The sequence below is a fragment of the Knufia obscura genome (genome assembly GCF_036327395.1).
Source record: "Knufia obscura strain CCFEE 5817 isolate CBS 148926 chromosome Unknown scaffold_9, whole genome shotgun sequence".
Taxonomy (NCBI): domain Eukaryota; kingdom Fungi; phylum Ascomycota; class Eurotiomycetes; order Chaetothyriales; family Trichomeriaceae; genus Knufia; species Knufia obscura.
In genome coordinates this window covers 237,788-256,963 of record NW_027042695.1, presented here as the reverse complement: position 1 = coordinate 256,963, position 19,176 = coordinate 237,788, and the positions used below count along the sequence as shown (strand labels likewise).

The 19,176-nt window shown below is 50.6% G+C and overlaps 9 protein-coding genes across 9 annotated transcripts; 8 read left to right on the top strand and 1 right to left on the bottom strand.

The window, feature by feature from the left end:
- Window positions 1–406: 406 nt before the first annotated feature.
- PMZ80_007430 (uncharacterized protein) lies at window positions 407–967 on the top strand (the record flags this gene model as incomplete). Its single annotated transcript, XM_064875838.1, has 1 exon — window positions 407–967. One exon carries the CDS (start codon window positions 407–409, stop codon window positions 965–967), a length of 561 nt encoding a protein of 186 aa, XP_064728102.1.
- A 447-nt stretch (window positions 968–1,414) lies between these two features.
- On the top strand, window positions 1,415–2,230 carry PMZ80_007429 (uncharacterized protein; the record flags this gene model as incomplete). The annotated part of the gene is made up of 2 exons (XM_064875837.1): window positions 1,415–1,532; window positions 1,638–2,230. The coding sequence occupies 2 exons, from the start codon at window positions 1,415–1,417 to the stop codon at window positions 2,228–2,230; spliced, it is 711 nt and encodes a 236-aa protein (XP_064728101.1).
- A 537-nt stretch (window positions 2,231–2,767) lies between these two features.
- On the top strand, window positions 2,768–3,769 carry PMZ80_007428 (uncharacterized protein; the record flags this gene model as incomplete). Its single annotated transcript, XM_064875836.1, has 1 exon — window positions 2,768–3,769. The coding sequence occupies one exon, from the start codon at window positions 2,768–2,770 to the stop codon at window positions 3,767–3,769; it is 1,002 nt and encodes a 333-aa protein (XP_064728100.1).
- Window positions 3,770–5,115: 1,346 nt separating this feature from the next.
- Window positions 5,116–6,644, top strand: PMZ80_007427 (uncharacterized protein; the record flags this gene model as incomplete). Its single annotated transcript, XM_064875835.1, has 3 exons — window positions 5,116–5,282; window positions 5,328–5,966; window positions 6,035–6,644. The coding sequence occupies 3 exons, from the start codon at window positions 5,116–5,118 to the stop codon at window positions 6,642–6,644; spliced, it is 1,416 nt and encodes a 471-aa protein (XP_064728099.1).
- Window positions 6,645–6,920: 276 nt separating this feature from the next.
- PMZ80_007426 (uncharacterized protein) lies at window positions 6,921–8,792 on the bottom strand (the record flags this gene model as incomplete). The annotated part of the gene is made up of 4 exons (XM_064875834.1): window positions 6,921–8,385; window positions 8,439–8,536; window positions 8,586–8,621; window positions 8,748–8,792. The coding sequence occupies 4 exons, from the start codon at window positions 8,790–8,792 to the stop codon at window positions 6,921–6,923; spliced, it is 1,644 nt and encodes a 547-aa protein (XP_064728098.1).
- A 2,014-nt stretch (window positions 8,793–10,806) lies between these two features.
- PMZ80_007425 (uncharacterized protein) lies at window positions 10,807–12,270 on the top strand (the record flags this gene model as incomplete). The annotated part of the gene is made up of 6 exons (XM_064875833.1): window positions 10,807–10,943; window positions 10,992–11,059; window positions 11,113–11,118; window positions 11,166–11,632; window positions 11,681–11,839; window positions 11,890–12,270. The coding sequence occupies 6 exons, from the start codon at window positions 10,807–10,809 to the stop codon at window positions 12,268–12,270; spliced, it is 1,218 nt and encodes a 405-aa protein (XP_064728097.1).
- Window positions 12,271–13,182: 912 nt separating this feature from the next.
- On the top strand, window positions 13,183–14,094 carry PMZ80_007424 (uncharacterized protein; the record flags this gene model as incomplete). The annotated part of the gene is made up of 1 exon (XM_064875832.1): window positions 13,183–14,094. One exon carries the CDS (start codon window positions 13,183–13,185, stop codon window positions 14,092–14,094), a length of 912 nt encoding a protein of 303 aa, XP_064728096.1.
- Window positions 14,095–14,874: 780 nt separating this feature from the next.
- PMZ80_007423 (uncharacterized protein) lies at window positions 14,875–15,436 on the top strand (the record flags this gene model as incomplete). Its single annotated transcript, XM_064875831.1, has 3 exons — window positions 14,875–15,131; window positions 15,180–15,237; window positions 15,284–15,436. The coding sequence occupies 3 exons, from the start codon at window positions 14,875–14,877 to the stop codon at window positions 15,434–15,436; spliced, it is 468 nt and encodes a 155-aa protein (XP_064728095.1).
- A 1,193-nt stretch (window positions 15,437–16,629) lies between these two features.
- On the top strand, window positions 16,630–18,066 carry ERG13 (3-hydroxy-3-methylglutaryl coenzyme A synthase; the record flags this gene model as incomplete). Its single annotated transcript, XM_064875830.1, has 2 exons — window positions 16,630–16,689; window positions 16,744–18,066. The coding sequence occupies 2 exons, from the start codon at window positions 16,630–16,632 to the stop codon at window positions 18,064–18,066; spliced, it is 1,383 nt and encodes a 460-aa protein (XP_064728094.1).
- Window positions 18,067–19,176: the final 1,110 nt, after the last annotated feature.

The window sequence follows — 19,176 nt, the reverse complement described above, 5'->3', positions numbered from 1 at the left end:
GTAACTTACTGCGGCCTGTGGTTCTATCGTCTTTATGTGCAGCAGCATGGGAATAACTATGCATCAATGATGCCTCAGCATCTTGTATTGTAGCGAAGCTTACTTACCGGAAGTCTGGCGACCTGCATCCGCGACAAAGGCCGTAATTGTTCACACATAGAATTTGCTGCTGCAAGCCGCGACCCCAGGGATGTACAAGCGAGGAGCCTTTGTTTAGGAACGAGCTGAAGAAGCTGCGCCAGACAGCTAGCATTTTGAAGACTTCTCCATAAGTACCTCGTCGGCCATCGCGACCCATTCCTCAGCACCTCAGCACCTCCGCATGGCTCATATGTGGTTCATGAGAAGTGAGCAAAAGCGACACGAAAGCATTGAAAAGAGACTTTGCAACAGCCGCGGCAGTCAAATGGCTCAGCGAGCTTTCATTCCTTCGATGGATCATCGCTTCGCTTACATCAATGATATTCCGAAACACAAGCGACCCGACATCTTACACTTCAGCCATCGCAAACAATACTATCAGCTGCAGAAGATCAAGCCAACAGGTCTCAGTTCCTGGAAAACAGAAAATCTTACCTCGACATTAGCTGTCAAGATCGGACGGACTCCCGACCTGCGCTGGAAAGTCGGTTTCGGTCCCGGGTCCTACCTCAGCAAGTCTGGAAGAAGTCATCATCACTACGGCCATGCTCGCCATCCACATTGGGCAACCATCAAAGCCGCCATGAAAGCATTGGACACTGTTCAGAAGATCTGTGCATCCAACCCACACATCGTGAAGATTGTCATTGTCACTGAGTCTGCAATGTTGGTGAATATCTTGGCTTGGGGCAAGAATGCACGTCACGAGCTGGCCGCAGCAGGGTTTCCGCCCGACATGGTCGCAGCGTATCATGAGATAAAGCACCTCATCAACAGTATCGAGTGTCATGGACATCGATTTGTTAGCTTCTGGTACAAACCATAAACCGCACATGGTTATTAGGTCGGCATATTCGGAGTACGATACGAGCCAAGCGTCATACAACCTTACAATATCCGTTCCATCTGTGCCGTTGCAGCACCACGCAATCTCGTTTCGCTGGACGACATGCTCAGACTTCTGGATGATTCGCTGGGGGAGGCTAGGTGAAGCGCCGGAGCCAAATCACCATATCACTGCATACTTTGTGCGCAAAAATTCATGACGGCGGCCTAGCAAGAGCATAGCCGTACACAATGGCTCAGCCTGTGCTACTCTAGGTATCACATCGGTACCCATGTGCTACGTACGAACAATCATATCTACCATATGCATTCTCACCACCTTTGCACCCACCTACGCTTCCTGGAATCCTTGTCCAAACACCTGCTCTTACTATCTTTTGCAGTTGTTTCTTCTGTCCTCAACACAAATAATTCCTCCAATCCCATCATGCCGGTACCTACCACCGACAGCAAACATATTGCCCGCCAGTTCGTCCCAAATGGTGATCCGAAGTACGGCCTTTACACCTGTCTATCTGACGAAGAATATGACGACATCGGAGGCCGTGTGTGGTACAACGAGCAGAGAGAGCTCAACCAGATGTGAAGCATTCATATGACTGGTCCTCGATCGTTCGGTACAGCAATTAAATCTAACACATGTGTTGTAGAGATCGGTGAATGGGATCTAACGATACCGGGCACCAAAAAGTATTCTTACTCGCGTGGATCGCCAGAGCCTGACACTAAAAGATATGCCGCCGGTGTCAACTTTGGATATGCTAAGCACGGAAGCCGTTACAATACTTCCTATGTTCTTGACGCCTCGGAGCCACAGTTCAGAACCAGTGCTATTCTTGCTGCACTACTCACAGCCTTGGAGAAGATTGGTGAGATCACGAAAAAGTACTCCAGCATCCGCGACATCAAGATACGAACTGATTCATCTGCGTTGGTCGATGCGCTGGCATGGGGTGAAAGCTTCGAGGAGGCATATCAGGATGTGATACAAGATCTGACAGAGGAGGAAGAAGGGACGTTCTTCTCTCTCGAAGAAGAGTTGGACAAAGCGGAGGAGGGTATCAAGGATCTGGAGAAGAGGAGTATTCACATCGAGTTCTGGCTACTAGAGTACGGAGACGTGGAAGATGCCGATAATCTAGCCATTGAAGCTCTCAACAACGAGTTTGGTACCGAGCGAAACCCCTACCCTGCTCGTCGACCTTTCGATGACCACGATGACCGAGCGAGTGACAGCTCTTGAGGGCGTTCTCAGGGGCCTACCAGCCTAAATCTTTCTTTCTGGTCTATCATTACCTCGTCGATCCGAGCACTTCGACTACTCTTCTATAATTGCACACGCACAGGAGGGCGACTCGAAGTGACGCTTCTGAAGAGCAGGACATCATCAATGGGATATCGATCTTGGCAGCTCGCTGAAGTATAATACATCAATGACCACATGCTACAATTCACTGCTATATTCATGACTGGGCCTCAGTGCTTGCGTCAAGTAGAACAATACAACTCACTCCTTCCCTTCCAGCTTCGTGACTAAGCATACAGCTGGAATTTTGTTCCCAGATCGTGCTTGCCACGGGTAGCACATAGTATCAGCTTCTTGGCAGAGTGGAGCCTTTCTAGTAGATCGCGTCTCGTGCTTTGCTCGAATATACAAGAATACATTCACTCGCACAAGTCGCAAATAGTAGTTGACGTGATCGTTGGCCAAGACGCACTGAACGACCAGGAGATCGTACTCGACTCGATCACGACAAGTCTATCGTATTTTGTGTAATCAATGGCCAACAACATTAATGGCGGCAGGACAAGCTACAAGAAGTACTCTGACTCGTGGATCAGATCGCAGAGTGGCTTCGGTCGCAGGAAATTCATGCGACGCAAACGCCGCATCATTCATGCAGTCCGAGTAGCACGAGACTCAGCTAGCGAGCCGCCGAATTTAACGACGCGACAGCATAGACTGGAATTCTACAAACAGTGTGTTCCTAGCATAGTAGCCACGAACTACGACCGCAAATCCTGGCGAGGATGGGGACAGAACGCCGAGAGGCGCTCAGAAAGCCAGTTCGAAACGTACACAGGCTGGCTCAACTACCTCGACCCGCTTGCTGACCAACAAATAGTAGAGCCTGAGGGCTCTGGCTGGCAACCTTCAACAGACGAGGATGAGGCATCACGAGAGACAGATGAAGACCGAAGTAGCAAGCGAAAGCGAACAAAATCTACCACATCACGAAAAGAGAAGCAATCAAGAAGCATCAGCACTGTACCATCCGCCGAAGTCCCGATCAACCTAGCGACCGTTGACTGGGACACCATCGAAGTACACATTGACGCCAAAGCGATGGGCGAGAGCCGACCTGTACTCATCCCAATGGCAAACCTCACTCCACCAACCAAGCAACAACCCGTCCCTTGGAACAAATTCAGGCTCGATACCCTCTGTCGCCGGTTCGAAGCCGAAGCAGGCAAGCCGCTAGATATGAGCGTCTACGAGCTCATGCATCCTGGCGCAACCGATTTCGCCTTCGATCGACCCGGTTCGTACCAGATTATACTTAAACGCTTCATCGAGAACGGAGGTGCAGCGGACAATATCCTGCATTTGCGTGTACAAAAGAGCACAGTAGGTGGGCAAGATGATGATGTAGGCAATGAGGCTGGCAGGAACAGAAGACAGAAATCACGATTCACAGGTGCGGCCAGTGATTACTCGACCGATAGTGGTGAAGAAGTCTTGCCGAATGCAAAGCGACCAAGGATTAAAGTCGAGAGTTAGGATGCTGCGTTCTTGACTGCATTGTTGTACAGATCTTGGCGCCCAGTGGCCTAGGACACACTGGTACAGACCTCTCTTTGAGGAGTAGGGAGTCCGGTAGCAGAAGAAGAAGACGCAGGGCAGGTACTATCGTACCTTGGAAAGTTTGCCCGTGGAGTCGTTTGCGCATGTCAACGCTTACCGCTTTCGGCTATAGCATAACAGCTGATATCTCGAAAGTTTGCCATCTGCTATCCGATTTCGCTCATTCCAAGACGACAATGTTCTTCAGCTGAGTGAGACGAGTCTATACGTCTTGATCTCGAGCTTAACAGCCGCCGGTAGGTACAGTAGCTATATTGACTATATGAAGCTAACCTCAAGAAGGCTAGCCTAGCTGTCAGACCCACGGGCAAACTTTCCAGGGGGCGATAGTACTCGCCTGATACCTGCGGAAAGTGGCCGAACGTTGTATGTATTGCTGATGTTATTGTGGAGGCACCCTCGTCGACCGCCTAGCTTGTTCCGACGCTCTGTCGCGTCTAACAGGAGGGCTCTTGGAGAGCCGATACTCGGGAGGGTGGTGGTTCTGTTCTGGGGCAGGAAACCTTGAACAAGTTCTTGCTTTGCAACGCGAAAACTTGGGTGAGAACCGGTGAACGCGACGATTAGTCAAACCAAGCGACTAGCGTGTTTCTGCTGTACCATTCGATTGCTCAACGACGCTCATGTTCTCTTACCATTGAGGAGACAGCGCTGTCATCTTGCATCGTACAATCTACTCGACGCAACAGTCCATATGGACAGCAGATACAATGCTGACTAACAATCGAAGCAAGATCACGGCCTCTGAGTGCTAGAGCCCACTAAGACAAATGTCCGTATCGACTACTTCATAGAGTAGTACTCTCCATCCAGACAACACGATGCTTCATGCTTACTACTACTGACCTGACTCACCTTCCACGAATCTTCACCCTCCACAAATATGCCAGCTAACCCGCACGCTACCCATCTCGCAACTTCTCCGTTCGTCCAAAACGGGGAACATGCGGGGAGCCATCTGCATCTCGAAGTCCTTGACGCCACTCTCGAAATCACCTCTTCGCCAAATCTGACATTCTTGCATTTGCGGGGTTGAACAACATCGACTTCGAGAAACGCTTCTCCATCATGGTGATTCGCTAGGGACATGCAGCTAACGAGCAGGGTATCCTCGGGTGTCCAAACCGCTGGGATCGTCCAAGAGGGGTTGTGGGCTTGAGAAGGTACATAATGGAGGAGGCAGGAGCTGCTGTTGAGACTCATTCACACGATTAAGACACAGGTTCCCACAGAGTAATATTACTAGATCCAGTACTCTCATCATGGGCTCCATGCAAACAGAATACGACCTAATCGTGGTCGGATCCGGCTTCGCCGGCACCATGACCACGCTGAACTTCCTCGAAGAGTGCAAGAAGCTTGGCAAGCGCGGCAAGGTCGCGATGATAGAAGCAGGCCGAGAAGGAGAACGATGCGGCGCGAGTAGATGGTATGTACAGCCATATCCTATTCCATTCCACGACTGATAATTCAGGACAATGGCCTACCTCAGACTCGACAAAGACAACAACTTCGACTCAGACTGGAAGCACGAGATGAACCTCGTCTCCGAGGGTATGGCCGATCTAGACTACTGCAAGAAAATGGAGGTCGAGGCACCGGTAACAGCATCGTACCTCGTCGAGCACGGCGTGAAACTCAACCACCACAAGGAGGAAAACGTGTTGCTTGAGTTTAAGACTGATCAGTACTTTGCGTTCCCGGAGGGTGGTGGGAACGCGATTATTAATTGTCTGTTTTCGCATTTCAGTAAGTACGAGGGGTTCGATATGTACTGGGAGACGCAGGCTCAGAAACTTCTTTTGAACGATGTTGGTGAGATCTCGGGTGTCCAGGTGAGGAAGAATGATGGTCGACGCGCGAATATAGTGGGGGAGAAGGTCATGTTGTCCTGTGGTGGCTTTGAGGGTAACAAGGAGATGCTCGCGCGATATGTTGGGCCACGGACAGAGAAGTTGGAGCTTATTGCTCCGGGATTGACTCACAATACCGGCCATGGACTGCAGATGGCGCTTGAGGTGGGCGCTGCTACTGCCGGCTCACCCAACGGGATGCACTGCGAGCTCGTGGACAGAAGGGCTCAGAAACCGGATGCTGTCATCTGGGGTCATCTGTAAGTCGAGACCGGGCATACTTGTTCCAGGCTGTGTTGGTTCTGTGTGATGCTAACCGGTGATCTAGATACGGCATCGTCGTCAACGACGACTGCAAACGCTTCTACGACGAAGGCAAGCGCCACCTCTTCGCCACCTTCGAGATGATCGCGCTCGAATGCTGGCGCGACCACAACAATTCCTGCTACTTCGTCACGGATAAGAACACCATGGAGCGGTTCCGGCCCGGTTGGGTCTACGATACGACTGACCAGGAACCCGAGCAATCAGATACGATTGAGGGTCTAGCTGAGAAATTAGGTCTTGCTCCTGAAAAGCTGAAGAAGACGGTTGAGGAGTATAATGCTGCGATCAATGATAAGGAGTTTGATCTAATGAAGCTGGATGGGAAGGCGGCGGAGGGGATAACGCCGCCCAAGTCGAATTGGGCGTTGCCGATCAAGGATGCGCCGTTTTACGGGTATCCTATGAAATCGCAGTTGACGTTCACATATTTTGGAATCAAGTGTGATCTTGACTCGAAGGTCATTGGCACGAATGGAGTGCCTATCCCGGGGCTTTATGCTGCGGGTGAGCTGAGCGGGTTGTACTATAATGAGTACCCGCCTGCTACCTCTGTGCTCAGAAGTTTGACGTTTGGTCGGCTGGCTGGAATAGCGGCTGCAAATGAGCTGTGAATGGCAAGAGAAAGGTCGACTGATGGTGGTAGTTCATGAAGTGACAGCGCGGTATGGAGTGAATATATTCATGTTCATGAACTCTATCATCAATCTAAACAATGCCACTGCCCATACCGTATAAATCTAGAACAACTTTTGCCATCGCTCGCTGATTGGTATCATAACTCTCATACATGCATGCATCTCTTGCTCCCTTCTTGATGTCTAAACCTGGAGTGACTGTCGCAATAGATCTGCACAGGTCGCGTCGTGCTATTTCGGCCGCGTCGCAGCTTATGTGGCAGCTCCTTGAACGCCGTTCAAACTTGACCTCATGGCGTTCTCAGCACGTCCACCGAGCTCAGCCTTTCCGCCAGTCATCCTTCGTGCTGTGACAACGTTCTTTGCCTGAGGTGCCGGAGACTCCTTGGCGAAGGCCTGGGCACCATCGACAAGTCTTCGCTCGCTGTTGACACGGCCGTTGACGAAGTCAGGATAGTTGAGCGTCAGCTCTACTGAGCCGTTGACGATACTGTCTACCGCCTCGACACCTAACATGAAAGAGTGGTCCTGGTTACCCACTTCGTACTTCCATGAACCGAAACGACCTCTGCTGTAGATGCCCTTTTCTTGTAGATATGGCAGGATTTTCCTCAGTGCGCCGTCACGCTCTAAGGAAGGAGTTGGGTAGCCATGCTCGAACTTGCGGTGGTATGTTGAGACAATCTCATCTTCTGGCTTCAGCATGTCAGTGTTGACAAGACCCTGGATGCAGTCCTTGAGTAAGTTCTCCTCGTCGACTGGCTTCTTCGTCGACTGGGAGACTTCCAGCATGACAGACCAGTATGGGCCAGCCTTTGCTTCTGTGCTTGATGGACTTGAGCCGTTGGCAAGTTGTTGGGTGGATAGCTTGACATCGTCCTGAGGTTGGTTATATGGCGAGTAGTTTGAGAAAATGGTGGCTCTGTAGAAGGGACAATTGTCCTCGGGGAAGTAGAGCCAGCACTTGTCGCCGATTCGTTCCGGCCGAGCTCCTCTGATACCAACGCCGATGACGTGGGTACTGCTGTAGTACAGCTCGTTACACCAACCTTCCAATTTCTCGTCGCCCATTCGTTCCGCGAGCTGGTCCACGTTCATGGTGTTCACGAAGCGCTTATAGGCAATGATTGTACCATCCTCCATGAGAACTTCCTTTCGGTCGGCGTTGACGGCCTTGATTGAACCCTTCTTGCCGAAGCGCTTCTTGTCATCTGGCAAGGTCTTCTCGACAGCGACCCAAATGCCTCCAGTTCCATCTCGAGCCGGAAATCGGAAGGTTGCATTTGGACCCCAATTTCCAGCCGTCTTGCCCTGAATAGCATTACTTGTGACAAGTTTGACATTAGGAGCAGCAACACGCTCGCCAAGCCACTGGCATTGCATGTCTTTCACAGGGACAGCCCAGACCTTGTAGTTGTAAGGACGCATGAAAGCCTCAGCGATGCCGACACCCATGTTTCGCAGGATCCACTCATCGAAGTCCTTTGGCTTTGTGTTGTTCACTCTTGCTTCCATAGCTGCATCTATCATACCCTCGATAAATACCACTTGATCATCTTTCGGGCACATCGAGATGTTGTTCTGAAATGGATACGGCACCCATTGCCCCTTGTAGCGCACGTAGGAGATCCGCTGATGAGTGTACCAGTCGTCTGTCTTCGGGAGGGCCTCGTCAATGCAGTCATCGAAGTACTTGTAGTGGGAGAAGATAACGTGTCTGCAAAACGTGAAATTAGACCACAGTCGAGCCACAAAGGGTTAGAAACATACCCTCCAACATCGTACAGGAAGCCTTCCGGTGTCGTGTCGGTACCAGCGAGACCTCCTGCCTTATCCTCACAATCCACAATCAACCATGATGGTCCGTTCTGGAGGGAGTCAGATACCTTGTGGAGGAATGTGATCTCGTTGACGTACCAACTGGTTGAGTCGCTTTGCCGCACCGAGACCTGTCTAGAAGACTGTCAGTGACACTGCTCGAAACACGTTGAGATCATGTCGCCGCCTCTAACACCAAACAGGTGGCTCAACGTGCTGGTGGCTACACGGCGGTAGGGGTATGGTGAAGTCTGGACTTACTGGTCCCATGCCGCAGACGAGAACATCAACCTCAACTCGAGACATTGTAGATTTGCGTGACATTCTGTTGGTGGTTGCAATCCAGCAGTAAAAAGTTTCCTGGTCAACCAAGTGGCGGTACTGAATTTGTTGTGGGCAGCGACAAGATGGCAGGAACGAACTTCTAACTCAATAAATTATGCAACTCCCAAATCTATCAGAGAACGAGATGTCCAGCTGCAAAGAGTGTAGAGTATGGCAGTGAGAGTACAAGTCCGAATCTATCTACAGCATCAAGTCATTATTTTCTGGTTGCGACAGTTACCACGCCTCTCTGCGCCCACCAAAATGGTTGCGACTGATAAGTCCAGGCCGAACCTTGTCTGACAAGGGTCTACAAGGTTTCACCTGATGCCCCTGAAATTGACTTTCCGCAGAGGTGAAGCAAGAAGCAGGTCCTCCCGCTTTGGGTAGACAACAATCGGCACGCAGAACGCACGTCGAGAAGTGCTTGATCAAGCCTGCGAGACTCTGTGGCCACAAGATCTGGAGCCTCCACCCTTTCAAACCAGAAGCGATCGTCCTACCCACTTTATGCCTGGCATATCGACTGGCCGCATGAAGTGGGCTGCAGCCCAGCATCTGGTCGCTGATGGTCAAGCGTTCTGTCACAGATTTCAGTGTTCTACATCCCTTCAAAGCTCTCTGCGTGGCTCATTACTGACTCACAGTAGCCTCGTAACAATCATGAACAGACCTTTCTTGTAAAGGAGAAACACTCCTTTCCCACGCGCCAAAGGACGTGAGTATGATCTACACGGGGAATTGTGGTGACGTCGATCAAACAGCGGATCACTGGACCTGAACGCGTGTGTCACATTGATCAAACAACGAAAAGTTCATGGTTAATGAGACTCATCATTGCCTGGGCATCCGAAATTCGTGCTCGATACGACATGATTCACGGACTATCTGCAAGACAATTTCTTCAGTCTTTCGAGAGATTTTCATTCGCGATAGGCAGGTGGCCCCCAAGCGACGTTCGTTTGTCGGTGCTTTGACAAGGTGATGAGTTGAGCCGTCGAGAAGAGGAACACCCTCGAGGCTTTCAAGCACTTCTCACCTTTTGCCTTCAGCTAGACTCAGAGTCTCACGAATCCTTGCGGCCTAGATTCCGTCAGGTCAATGGTGTTGTACCGTCGGGATAAAAGCTTTCTTCGTGTAACGACCTTTGAGCTTCTTACTCTGCCAACCGTCTGCGTACGACATGACTTGACGGCTTGCAATTCCTCACCCGATACTCGGATTCCGTGAGGTTTCAGGACGTACTTGCGCAGGCGATGCAGCCTTCTGGATTCTCTGGATCTTTGTCCAAGAACGAATTCAAGCTCAATGCAGTGACACTCAGAGCATGGGAGGTGACGATGTTCGTGGTATTTGCTCGAATGAAATTGCAATCATTGAACTAAGAAATCTGATCCCTGCTGCGTACTCCGTAGAGTAGTGATGTCTACATGTCCTTCTACTTGTAGAAAGAGGCGCGGCTGATAGAGAGAAGATCGTGCATGGCGGGACTGCTAGTCTACGCAGGTGGATAATTTTAGGGGTTGCCTCACACCTGGGCTGCAGTCCGTCCCAACGGAGACCAACATTCGACACGCAATTAGGATCCACCGGCCGGACTGCATATCAAATCAGCTTTCTCGGTGGTAGCATGCCTCCCGCCTCCATGCAAGAACACCATCTGTCCAAAAGGCTGGAAAGGAGAGTTTCTCTTGCATCGAGAAAAGGGCTTGAGGCTATCTGAGCTTCCCGAAGTTAGTGTAGACTTCCATTTGGTTGGTGTGATCATTTTTATTTTGGTTGAGGAAAGATCAGCTCCCTTCTCAGCTCCGAATTTCTTGGTTTCGCGCCTGCGGTCAGCCCTTTCTGTGCATTTACTGTACTCTGCCGTCGCTCGCTTTATGACCTTCTGATTGCTGTTATCACCACCACCACCCTGCTGCAACCACGCAACTTTGCGAGGCCACGGCCGTTTACTCTACAGGAGTTCTTTCGAGAACAAGTCAAGCCAGTCATCATGGCAGATTCATCTGAAAAGCAGAGACAAAGTGGCGAGTCGCCTCGCTCTGCCGAGCCAGCGACTCTACCTTCCGTCAATGCCGTTGAGAAGCCAGAGCCGGCGCAGTCATCACTACATCCGGCTTTCTACGTAGTGTAGGTCAACGATGGGCATGGACGACGAGCACAGACTAACAATGTTAGGGCATGGATCGGTTTCAGTGGTGGTGTCATTCTGTTCAACAAGTACTTGCTGGACACGATGGGCTTCAGTAAGTATCCTACTGACGAGACATCGTGCAGTGGAAGCTAACAAACTGTTTAGGGTTTCGTACGGCCTTCCTAGACCTTGCAGCGATTACTGCTAACCCACGATAGCGATTGTCCTCACAACATGGCATATGGTCTTTGCGACGTTCATGACACAAGTGCTCAGCCGGACGACGACTCTCATCGATGGACGAAAGACCGTTAAAATGACTGGCAAGGTTTATCTCAGAGCCATACTCCCGATCGGTTTCTTCTTCTCCTTGAGCTTGATCTGCGGAAACAAGGCGTACCTATACCTCTCTGTGGCCTTCATACAAATGCTGAAGGCCACTATGCCTGTCGCGGTACTCATCACCTCCTGGATTTTGGCAGTCGCACCAATCAACCTTAAGCAGCTCGGAAACGTCTCTTTTATCGTTATCGGTGTGGTCATTGCTTCTGTCGGCGAGATCAAGTTTGACCTTACTGGTTTCCTCTGGCAAGCGGGTGGCATCAGCTTCGAAGCAACAAGACTGGTCATGGTTCAGCGACTCCTCAGCTCTGCAGAGTACAAAATGGACCCTCTTACTAGTCTGGTGAGTAATCAATATGCCTGTTTCCTAGCCGGTACTGACATGCAGTAGTATTATTTCGCTCCGGTTTGCGCTCTCATGAATGGCGTTGTGGCTCTCTTCACTGAGGTGCCCACAATGACCATGCAGAACATTTACAACGTCGGTTATGTTGTGCTCATTGCAAATGCCCTGGTCGCATTCATGTTGAACGTCTCTGTGGTTTTCCTGGTATGTCCAACAGTGACCGGTCTAACGAACTTTGTGTTGACGTGTAACAGATTGGAAAGACATCTTCCCTGGTCCTCACACTCTGCGGTGTTCTCAAAGATATCCTCCTCGTGGCTGCCAGCATGATGATCTGGGGTACGCCTGTTTCAGGGACACAATTCTTTGGCTACAGCATCGCCCTTGGTGGCTTGATGTACTACAAGCTTGGAGCTGACCAGCTCAAGCAACACGTTGCACAGGCAGGACGATCCTGGCAAGAGTTTGGTCAGAACAAGCCGGCCACGCGCAAAGCGCTTATCTTCGGCCTCGTTTTGTTCGTTATGTTTATCCTCCTTGGCGGTCTGGCACCAACATACGCTCCCGAGCAAACTGGCAAGCTGCGAGACTACATGGGTTTCAACACCGGCGGCGTGGTTAATGCACACCCATAGTGGCCGGAACCATCGATATGATCGGAGCCCCACACGAACAGATATAATGTGCGACTGCACAGGCGAATGTTTGTATCATTTGTACTCTAGACCATCGCATTTCGTCCAGGTCGGCGTTAGGAAAGTGACAGCATCTGTCACGGCGCATCTTCAACATGTTCAACAGCAATACATTGAATATTATGATTCTTCAACCTATGGAATATGCATGAGCGACCAGCGCTGACTGCCCACCTGGGCACCTTCCGGGCACACACCGTGCTGGAGTCGACCGCTTAACTTGCCCAGATTTGTGCTTTAAAGGCGGCCACCTTGTTTGTCCAGGAGGGGACTGCTGAGCGCGCATTCGAACATGTGAGTGCGTCAGCCGAGGAAGAGAGCATCTTGGAAGCTAAGCTCAATGAGTTCTAGTATAAATCTAGCCTTCTCGGCAATGGCTATCGCCTTGAAAAAGCTTGAGTGCTGATGAGAGTCCAATGGATCTGGAGTATGTGGACTCTCATAGCGACGACCTCGAATCATGTCTTCTCATGCTCTGTACGGCCTGGTTCTTATGCGAAGCATCGATTTCGTCAACCAATCAGTGTCTTCGATCACTCAACCTCAAGAACCCTTCGGACCTGTGCCTGGCTCCGCTTGCCATGCGTGAGCCTTTTCACCTTGTGCCCTGTCATCCTGCTGCTGGATGTCTTGGATTTCGATTTGGCCTCACTTGAGCTGCTTCCTTTTCTCCTCTTGTTATCAGCCATTGCTTGCTTCTATCCTATTCATTGACATATTCTTTGATCTGCCATCTAATCGTGTCCGTCTACCTTTCCACACACGTGTCGTGAAGCATTGTATACCTTTCTCAGCCGTTCTAGTATCCGGGCTACTTAGCCTAAGATCATGTTTGGAGGTACTTCGACTATAATGGACTCGGAGGCAGCTCCTTCGCCAGCTTCATATGCGAACTACTCAACGTCTTGGACGCCCACGGATGGTATGACGCCAGTATCCACCAATCCATCGCGCAAGCGATCGCGAGACGAAACAGCGTTCGAAGCCGCTGAAGCAGAGAATCAATACATCCCTGTCAACCCGCCAGAGCCGATCCCGGAAGAGCCTATTTACGGTGAAGGTATGGTTCTGTTGGACCCGCAAACTGGCAGAGCCCTTGCAGCAGAGACTCAAACAGGGACGTGGTACGAAGACAAGGTCGAGGAGGAACTTGTCGCGAAGCAGGAAGCAGCAGCTGCTCGACCAAAGATGCCAGTGAGCAGGAAATCAGCACGGATGTCTCAGTCCTCGATCAGAACGTTCGACATGCCGAATCCGAGCATGAGTGCGCCAGCAAGCCCGCCTAAATCAACGCCTACTGCCGAGGTCGATGAAGCGACCATTGCTCTGGGCATTGGCTGGTCGAAAATGAGCTCAGAGGACCTCGATTTGCAAGCTGCTGCCAGAGGATGGGCACGCTATCTGGAAGTACATTACTCAGGCTACATTCACGGCGCCGAGATTCTACTCAAAAACAGGACCATGGATGCCTATCTTGTCGGTTGCCAAGAAGGATTCTACTTATTTGCGGAGGACCTTTTACGTGGCCAACTTGTGGGCAGAACATGGGATACCACACTGAACAATTTACGGGCGCAACCTATACAGTTTGAAGGCACTGAAGTCTTGCAAGCTGAGAGGACTCCTGGACCTGATTCTGATGCGGCTGCTAAGGAGGTCATCAATGGTTGGAATGACTGGAACCGAATCAATAACGAAGCAGCCACGAACGGTCTATCGTCGAAGCGGCAAACGGCTGATTCTGGAGGCATGGAAATTGATTGATTTCTGTATCTCGATTTCATTGGCGTTGGGGTATCTGGAGCTGGTGGCCACCTGATTGAAGCGGCGGGGTGTGCATTGCCAGCACGACAGGCAAACGTGCTGGAGCTGCAAAGCGCACAGGTAAATTTAAAAGCATCTATGTATTTTAGAATACTTCGCAAGTCTCTAGCTCGTATTGGCTTGAAACCAATGCGACTCAGGCGAACTCGAGCAAAATACTGTTATGTGTCTCGAAGCACATGCTTTAGTAGGCGACGCACTTGTCCGTCGGCTGAAAGCCAAGAAATCTGGAGAAGTTCAGGGTCTTTTCGTGATCAAGTTCGCTGTTCTTCTTCTGTCGCAGAACGACTACGATTCACTTCTCCAATTCTCTGCCGTCGTCATGCAGACTTAGCAACAGGGCTTCGTTGCCTACGACATCAGGACAGCCACCAATGTATATGCTTACTTGTCCAAGAATAAATCTGGTCCCTCACACCTTGCCCACCTGCATGACCAACTCGATCATGCCAAAGAGCTGTAATTCGTACTCGGAATGGTCTTCGGATGCCAAAGTTCGAGATCAGGCTAACCCCGCAGTCTCGAACTTGATCGCAATCATGGTATCAGCCATAGCTCCATCATAAAGCATCTGCTTTCATCTTGAAGTCTGAAACTACCTTCTTCCACAAGATCAAAGCGCTCCCCATACTTGGTATACCTTACAGACTAACCCACCGCGTGCCTAAGTCAGGGGCGACAGAAGCAAGCACTTGCTATTACTGCCCGTTGCACAACACCATGGAAGGCACCTGTCTCTGCAAAGCCGTGGCCGTCAAGGTGAATGACGACAACCTCTTCGGCACCCAGCGAAGGGGACACATATGTCACTGCAAGAACTGCCGCAAGGTAGCAGGTGGCCTCTTTGGCGCGAACTTGACCATCGAAGAGGAGAAAGTCGAGTTTCCTAAGGGAAAAGACAACATCAGACGATACGATGATCCTGAGACACTCAGTGGGACGCCTGTTCAGCGGTACTTTTGTCAGACGTGCGGGGTGTATGCGATTCCTAGGGCTTTTCGATATGTGAAACTAATGTTTTCTAGACCGATCATGAGCATGACACCGCTATATAAAGGGAAGATCATTCTGAAGCTCGGGCTGGTAAGGCAGTGGTCTTTTTCGTTGCAACTCTGCTAACACCTGACAGTACGAGAAGCTGCCGACGCCAGAGTGGGAGTCTTTTGCCTCTCAGCGACAGAAGTGGGAGGTGCCTCTTGAGGATACTATGCAGTTTAGCACGAAGAGTATGGGCGACAAACTTTCAGGGTTCCCTGAGAAGGCGGGACCAGCTAGGAACTGAATCAGCTTAAGCACTTCGTGAATTGGACTACATGAACGTTAGAGGACTGCGGCCAGCCTTCGTGCGGTCCGCTGTCCTTCTTGCGCCCTAAGTTTTTCTGTTCGTCTAGGTCTTGCCGGTTTGTCTAGAAGTTGGAACTTGTGCAGTACTCAGACAATTGTTATCGCGAAGGCAACTTCCCGTGGTTTGTAGGCTAGTCGTGATGTATACCATCAAGTGAGATCGTTCATGAAGCCAACGAGGTGCCTTTCCGACAGAAGTAGGTGAAATTTATTCGCTTCCACTCCAAACACTAGACTCTAAGAGGCGGGCGCGCTTTGCTGTAGGGCCACGGTTCAGTGCAATGATACCCGCATGAAGCCATGATTTCGATATAGGGCTCATTCGAACATGACTGCATCCCAACCATATGAGGTGGTGGTTGATATCTACCAAGTTCGGCATGAGGCTCACCCGGAAACAGGATGCCCGAGAACCAAGTATGATGTAATTTCGCTTATCGATAGGCTAGCAGAGAACGGGCTGTTCTCTTCCGCATCATACTCATGCCATCGTGGATAGAGCCGGTCCGCTATGTCTTTGTGCACTTCATCCCAATCATAAATTAACATGTAGAACAGAGGGGCAGTGTCACTGACCTTTCAAGGAGAAACGTCATCTTGTGCGTACTGTATGCCGGAGAACAGAGTAGTAAACTTGCTGTAGGTACAGAATTCGGCCAATGATCAGTATCACCGAGCTGGCCTTGGCAGGAACGACCTTCGTCGTGCAGGGCCGTGGTGGGATCACACGGAGGTAGCCACTCGCTTCGCGCGCAAACCCTAGAAGCTCCACGCAATCCCTGCAGAAAATCAACAAAATGTTCAGGATTTCAGATTGCGGTGCAAAGAGGCGTTCGTAGGCCTTTGCGACAAAAGTAAATAACAATCAACGCCGTTTCTTGAGTTGCTGTTCCTTGACCTGTAAAGACTCCTGCTGTTGAACAAACTACCCATTACCTTCGTCCTGCCTACATCTTGTTGACAGGGTCATCACCGCTTGTGCTTGCTAGCTTTGCAGACCGATCGACTTGTGCCCCTCACCGCCTTCTACTCGACGATCATATAGCGATTGGGCGAGAAGAGCACATAAAGGAAGAGTGCCTCTCTTGCTACCCTCACTGTTCAGCTGTTTCAAACTACCCACCTTTCAACATGGCGTCTCGACCACAGAACATTGGCATCAAGGCCATAGAACTTTACTTCCCGCAGCAAGTAAGTTGTGCCATTGATGGTTCACTTCGAGCTGGATTCTAACCTGCATTCTAGTGTGTCGAGCAGTCAGAACTCGAGAAATTCGATGGTGTACCCGCCGGCAAGTACACCATCGGTCTTGGTCAGACACGAATGAGCTTTTGCGATGACCGAGAAGACATCTACTCCCTAGCCCTTACGACTGTTTCCTCCCTGTTCCAGAAATACAACATCGATCCCAAATCAATCGGCAGAATGGAAGTCGGAACGGAGACCATGCTTGACAAGAGCAAGTCTGTCAAGAGTGTGCTCATGCAACTGTTCGAGAAGTCCGGCAACTTTGACGTCGAGGGTGTTGATACTGTCAACGCCTGCTACGGTGGCACAAACGCAGTCTTCAACTCTGTTAATTGGGTCGAATCATCTGCTTGGGATGGAAGAGACGCAGTTGTGGTAGCAGGTGACATTGCACTGTACAAGAAGGGCAATGCTCGTCCCACTGGTGGTGCTGGTTGCGTTGCCATGCTCATCGGTCCGGATGCGCCGCTTGTGTTTGAGCCAGGTCTACGAGGATCCTACATCACACACGCATACGATTTTTACAAGCCAGACTTGACGAGCGAGTACCCCTACGTTGACGGACAGTTCTCTCTGAAGTGTTACACCGAGGCTGTGGATGAATGCTACAAGGCATACAATGCTCGGGAGCAAAAGATCAAGTCGCGGGCGAATGGACATACCAATGGCGCTCATGCCGAGGACGACAAGACGCCTATCGACAGATTTGACTACATGGCTTTCCATGCACCAACCTGCAAGCTGGTCAGCAAGTCCTACGCCCGACTGCTATACAATGATTTCCTAGCCGATCCACAAAACCCGGCCTTCAAGGAAGTCGCACCGGAACTGAAAGACGTGTCACGCCAAGCTTCTCTTACAGACAAGAACATAGAAAAGACATTTATGGCACTCACCAAGAAGAGGTTTGCCCAAAGAGTGCAACCAGCTATTCAAGTCGCTACAATGTGCGGCAACATGTACTGTGGCAGTGTGTACGGCGGCATTGTCGGCCTGCTCAGTAACGTTGCCCCACAAGATATTCTTGGCAAAAGACTCGGTATCTTCAGCTACGGCAGTGGACTTGCCAGCTCCCTGTTCAGTATGAAGGTCGTTGGTGACACTTCTGAAATGCAGAAGAAGCTCGATCTGCAAACGCGTCTGGACCAGAGGAAGATTGTTGCTCCTGAGGTGTATGATGAGATGTGTCTATTGAGAGAAAAGGCACACTTGAAGAAAGATTTCAAGCCCACAGGAAGCACGGAGGCTCTGCTTCCTGGCACATATTATCTGACAGAAGTTGATGACATGTTCAGAAGGAAGTACGAGATCAAAGCATGAATTTGAGTCATTATTTGGGATGCTGGGGTTCCCGTCATGATGCATTTGGCCGGGTCGGAACCGAGGAGCAGGCGTTATTGATATCACGCTGTTGTGAGCATGGTGCATTAGGATAGCATGTTTGTACATATCGGGTAGAAGAGCAACAAGTTCGCCTCGAAGTTCTTCTATATCACACTCCAACGTCTGCGTACTTCTTCTCATGCATCTTTGGCGTCTCTTCGATGATGCATGGTCTCTCTAGGGCTGCATTGCTGGCACGACTAGTCGAGCGGTCAACGACCGTTGACCTCCAGGCAGCCTTCGTTTCATGAGTGCTGAAACATAGTGCCTCGGGTGAAGAGGCCCAAGGGATGGGCAGCATTAGACCCTGCATGCGCTTCAGTCTAAATCATGCAGCCAGCGACTTCGCGGCATTTCCAGAAAAGCAGGTGGTTGGGACTCTGCCGTGCGATTCTGCATTTCCAAAGGTTGTGTTGGCGAACATCTCGTGATCTGGCGTGTCTGAACGTACAAGCGTGTTTTTCGCGGCGTGTATTAGACGTGAGAACGTGTTCGCGCTTCTGACTGGCTATCGCTACGGAGGGTTTAGCCGCGAAATGTTCCTGCCAATCGTTCTCCAGGAACGGCATCTCACTTCATGTTGTCCCACTTCGACCGCGCTTGACCTGGACTCAACCTCTGAACTCGTCTGTCCCAAAAGCGCACGCGCCCAGCGTCAACCTCAATCAAAGCCATGAATAGCACTCGAGCGGTTCTTGACACGATTTTTGATTATACTGGCGGCAAGTGTCGGAAGTTGGAACACCTGAAATTGCGACGTGGTGAGGCTGTGTAACTTGACGCAAAATGCTCACTGTCGAAGATGTCGCAACTTCCACGAGCGACGCGCTCGAGCACAAACATCTATTTCGAACTGCTTGGCTCCGCGTCGGAAGCCCACCGTGTATTCCAAGTCGACCAAGAGTGAGCGCGAAGCGGACTAGTGTCCACCCCGCCATAGATTTGCATCCAGACCAGTTCCGACGTGTTTACCTCGAGCTTGATGCAAGTCATCGCTTCTGAAACAAACCCAAAGGTCTTCATGTTGTTGGCCCACGTTGCTCAATT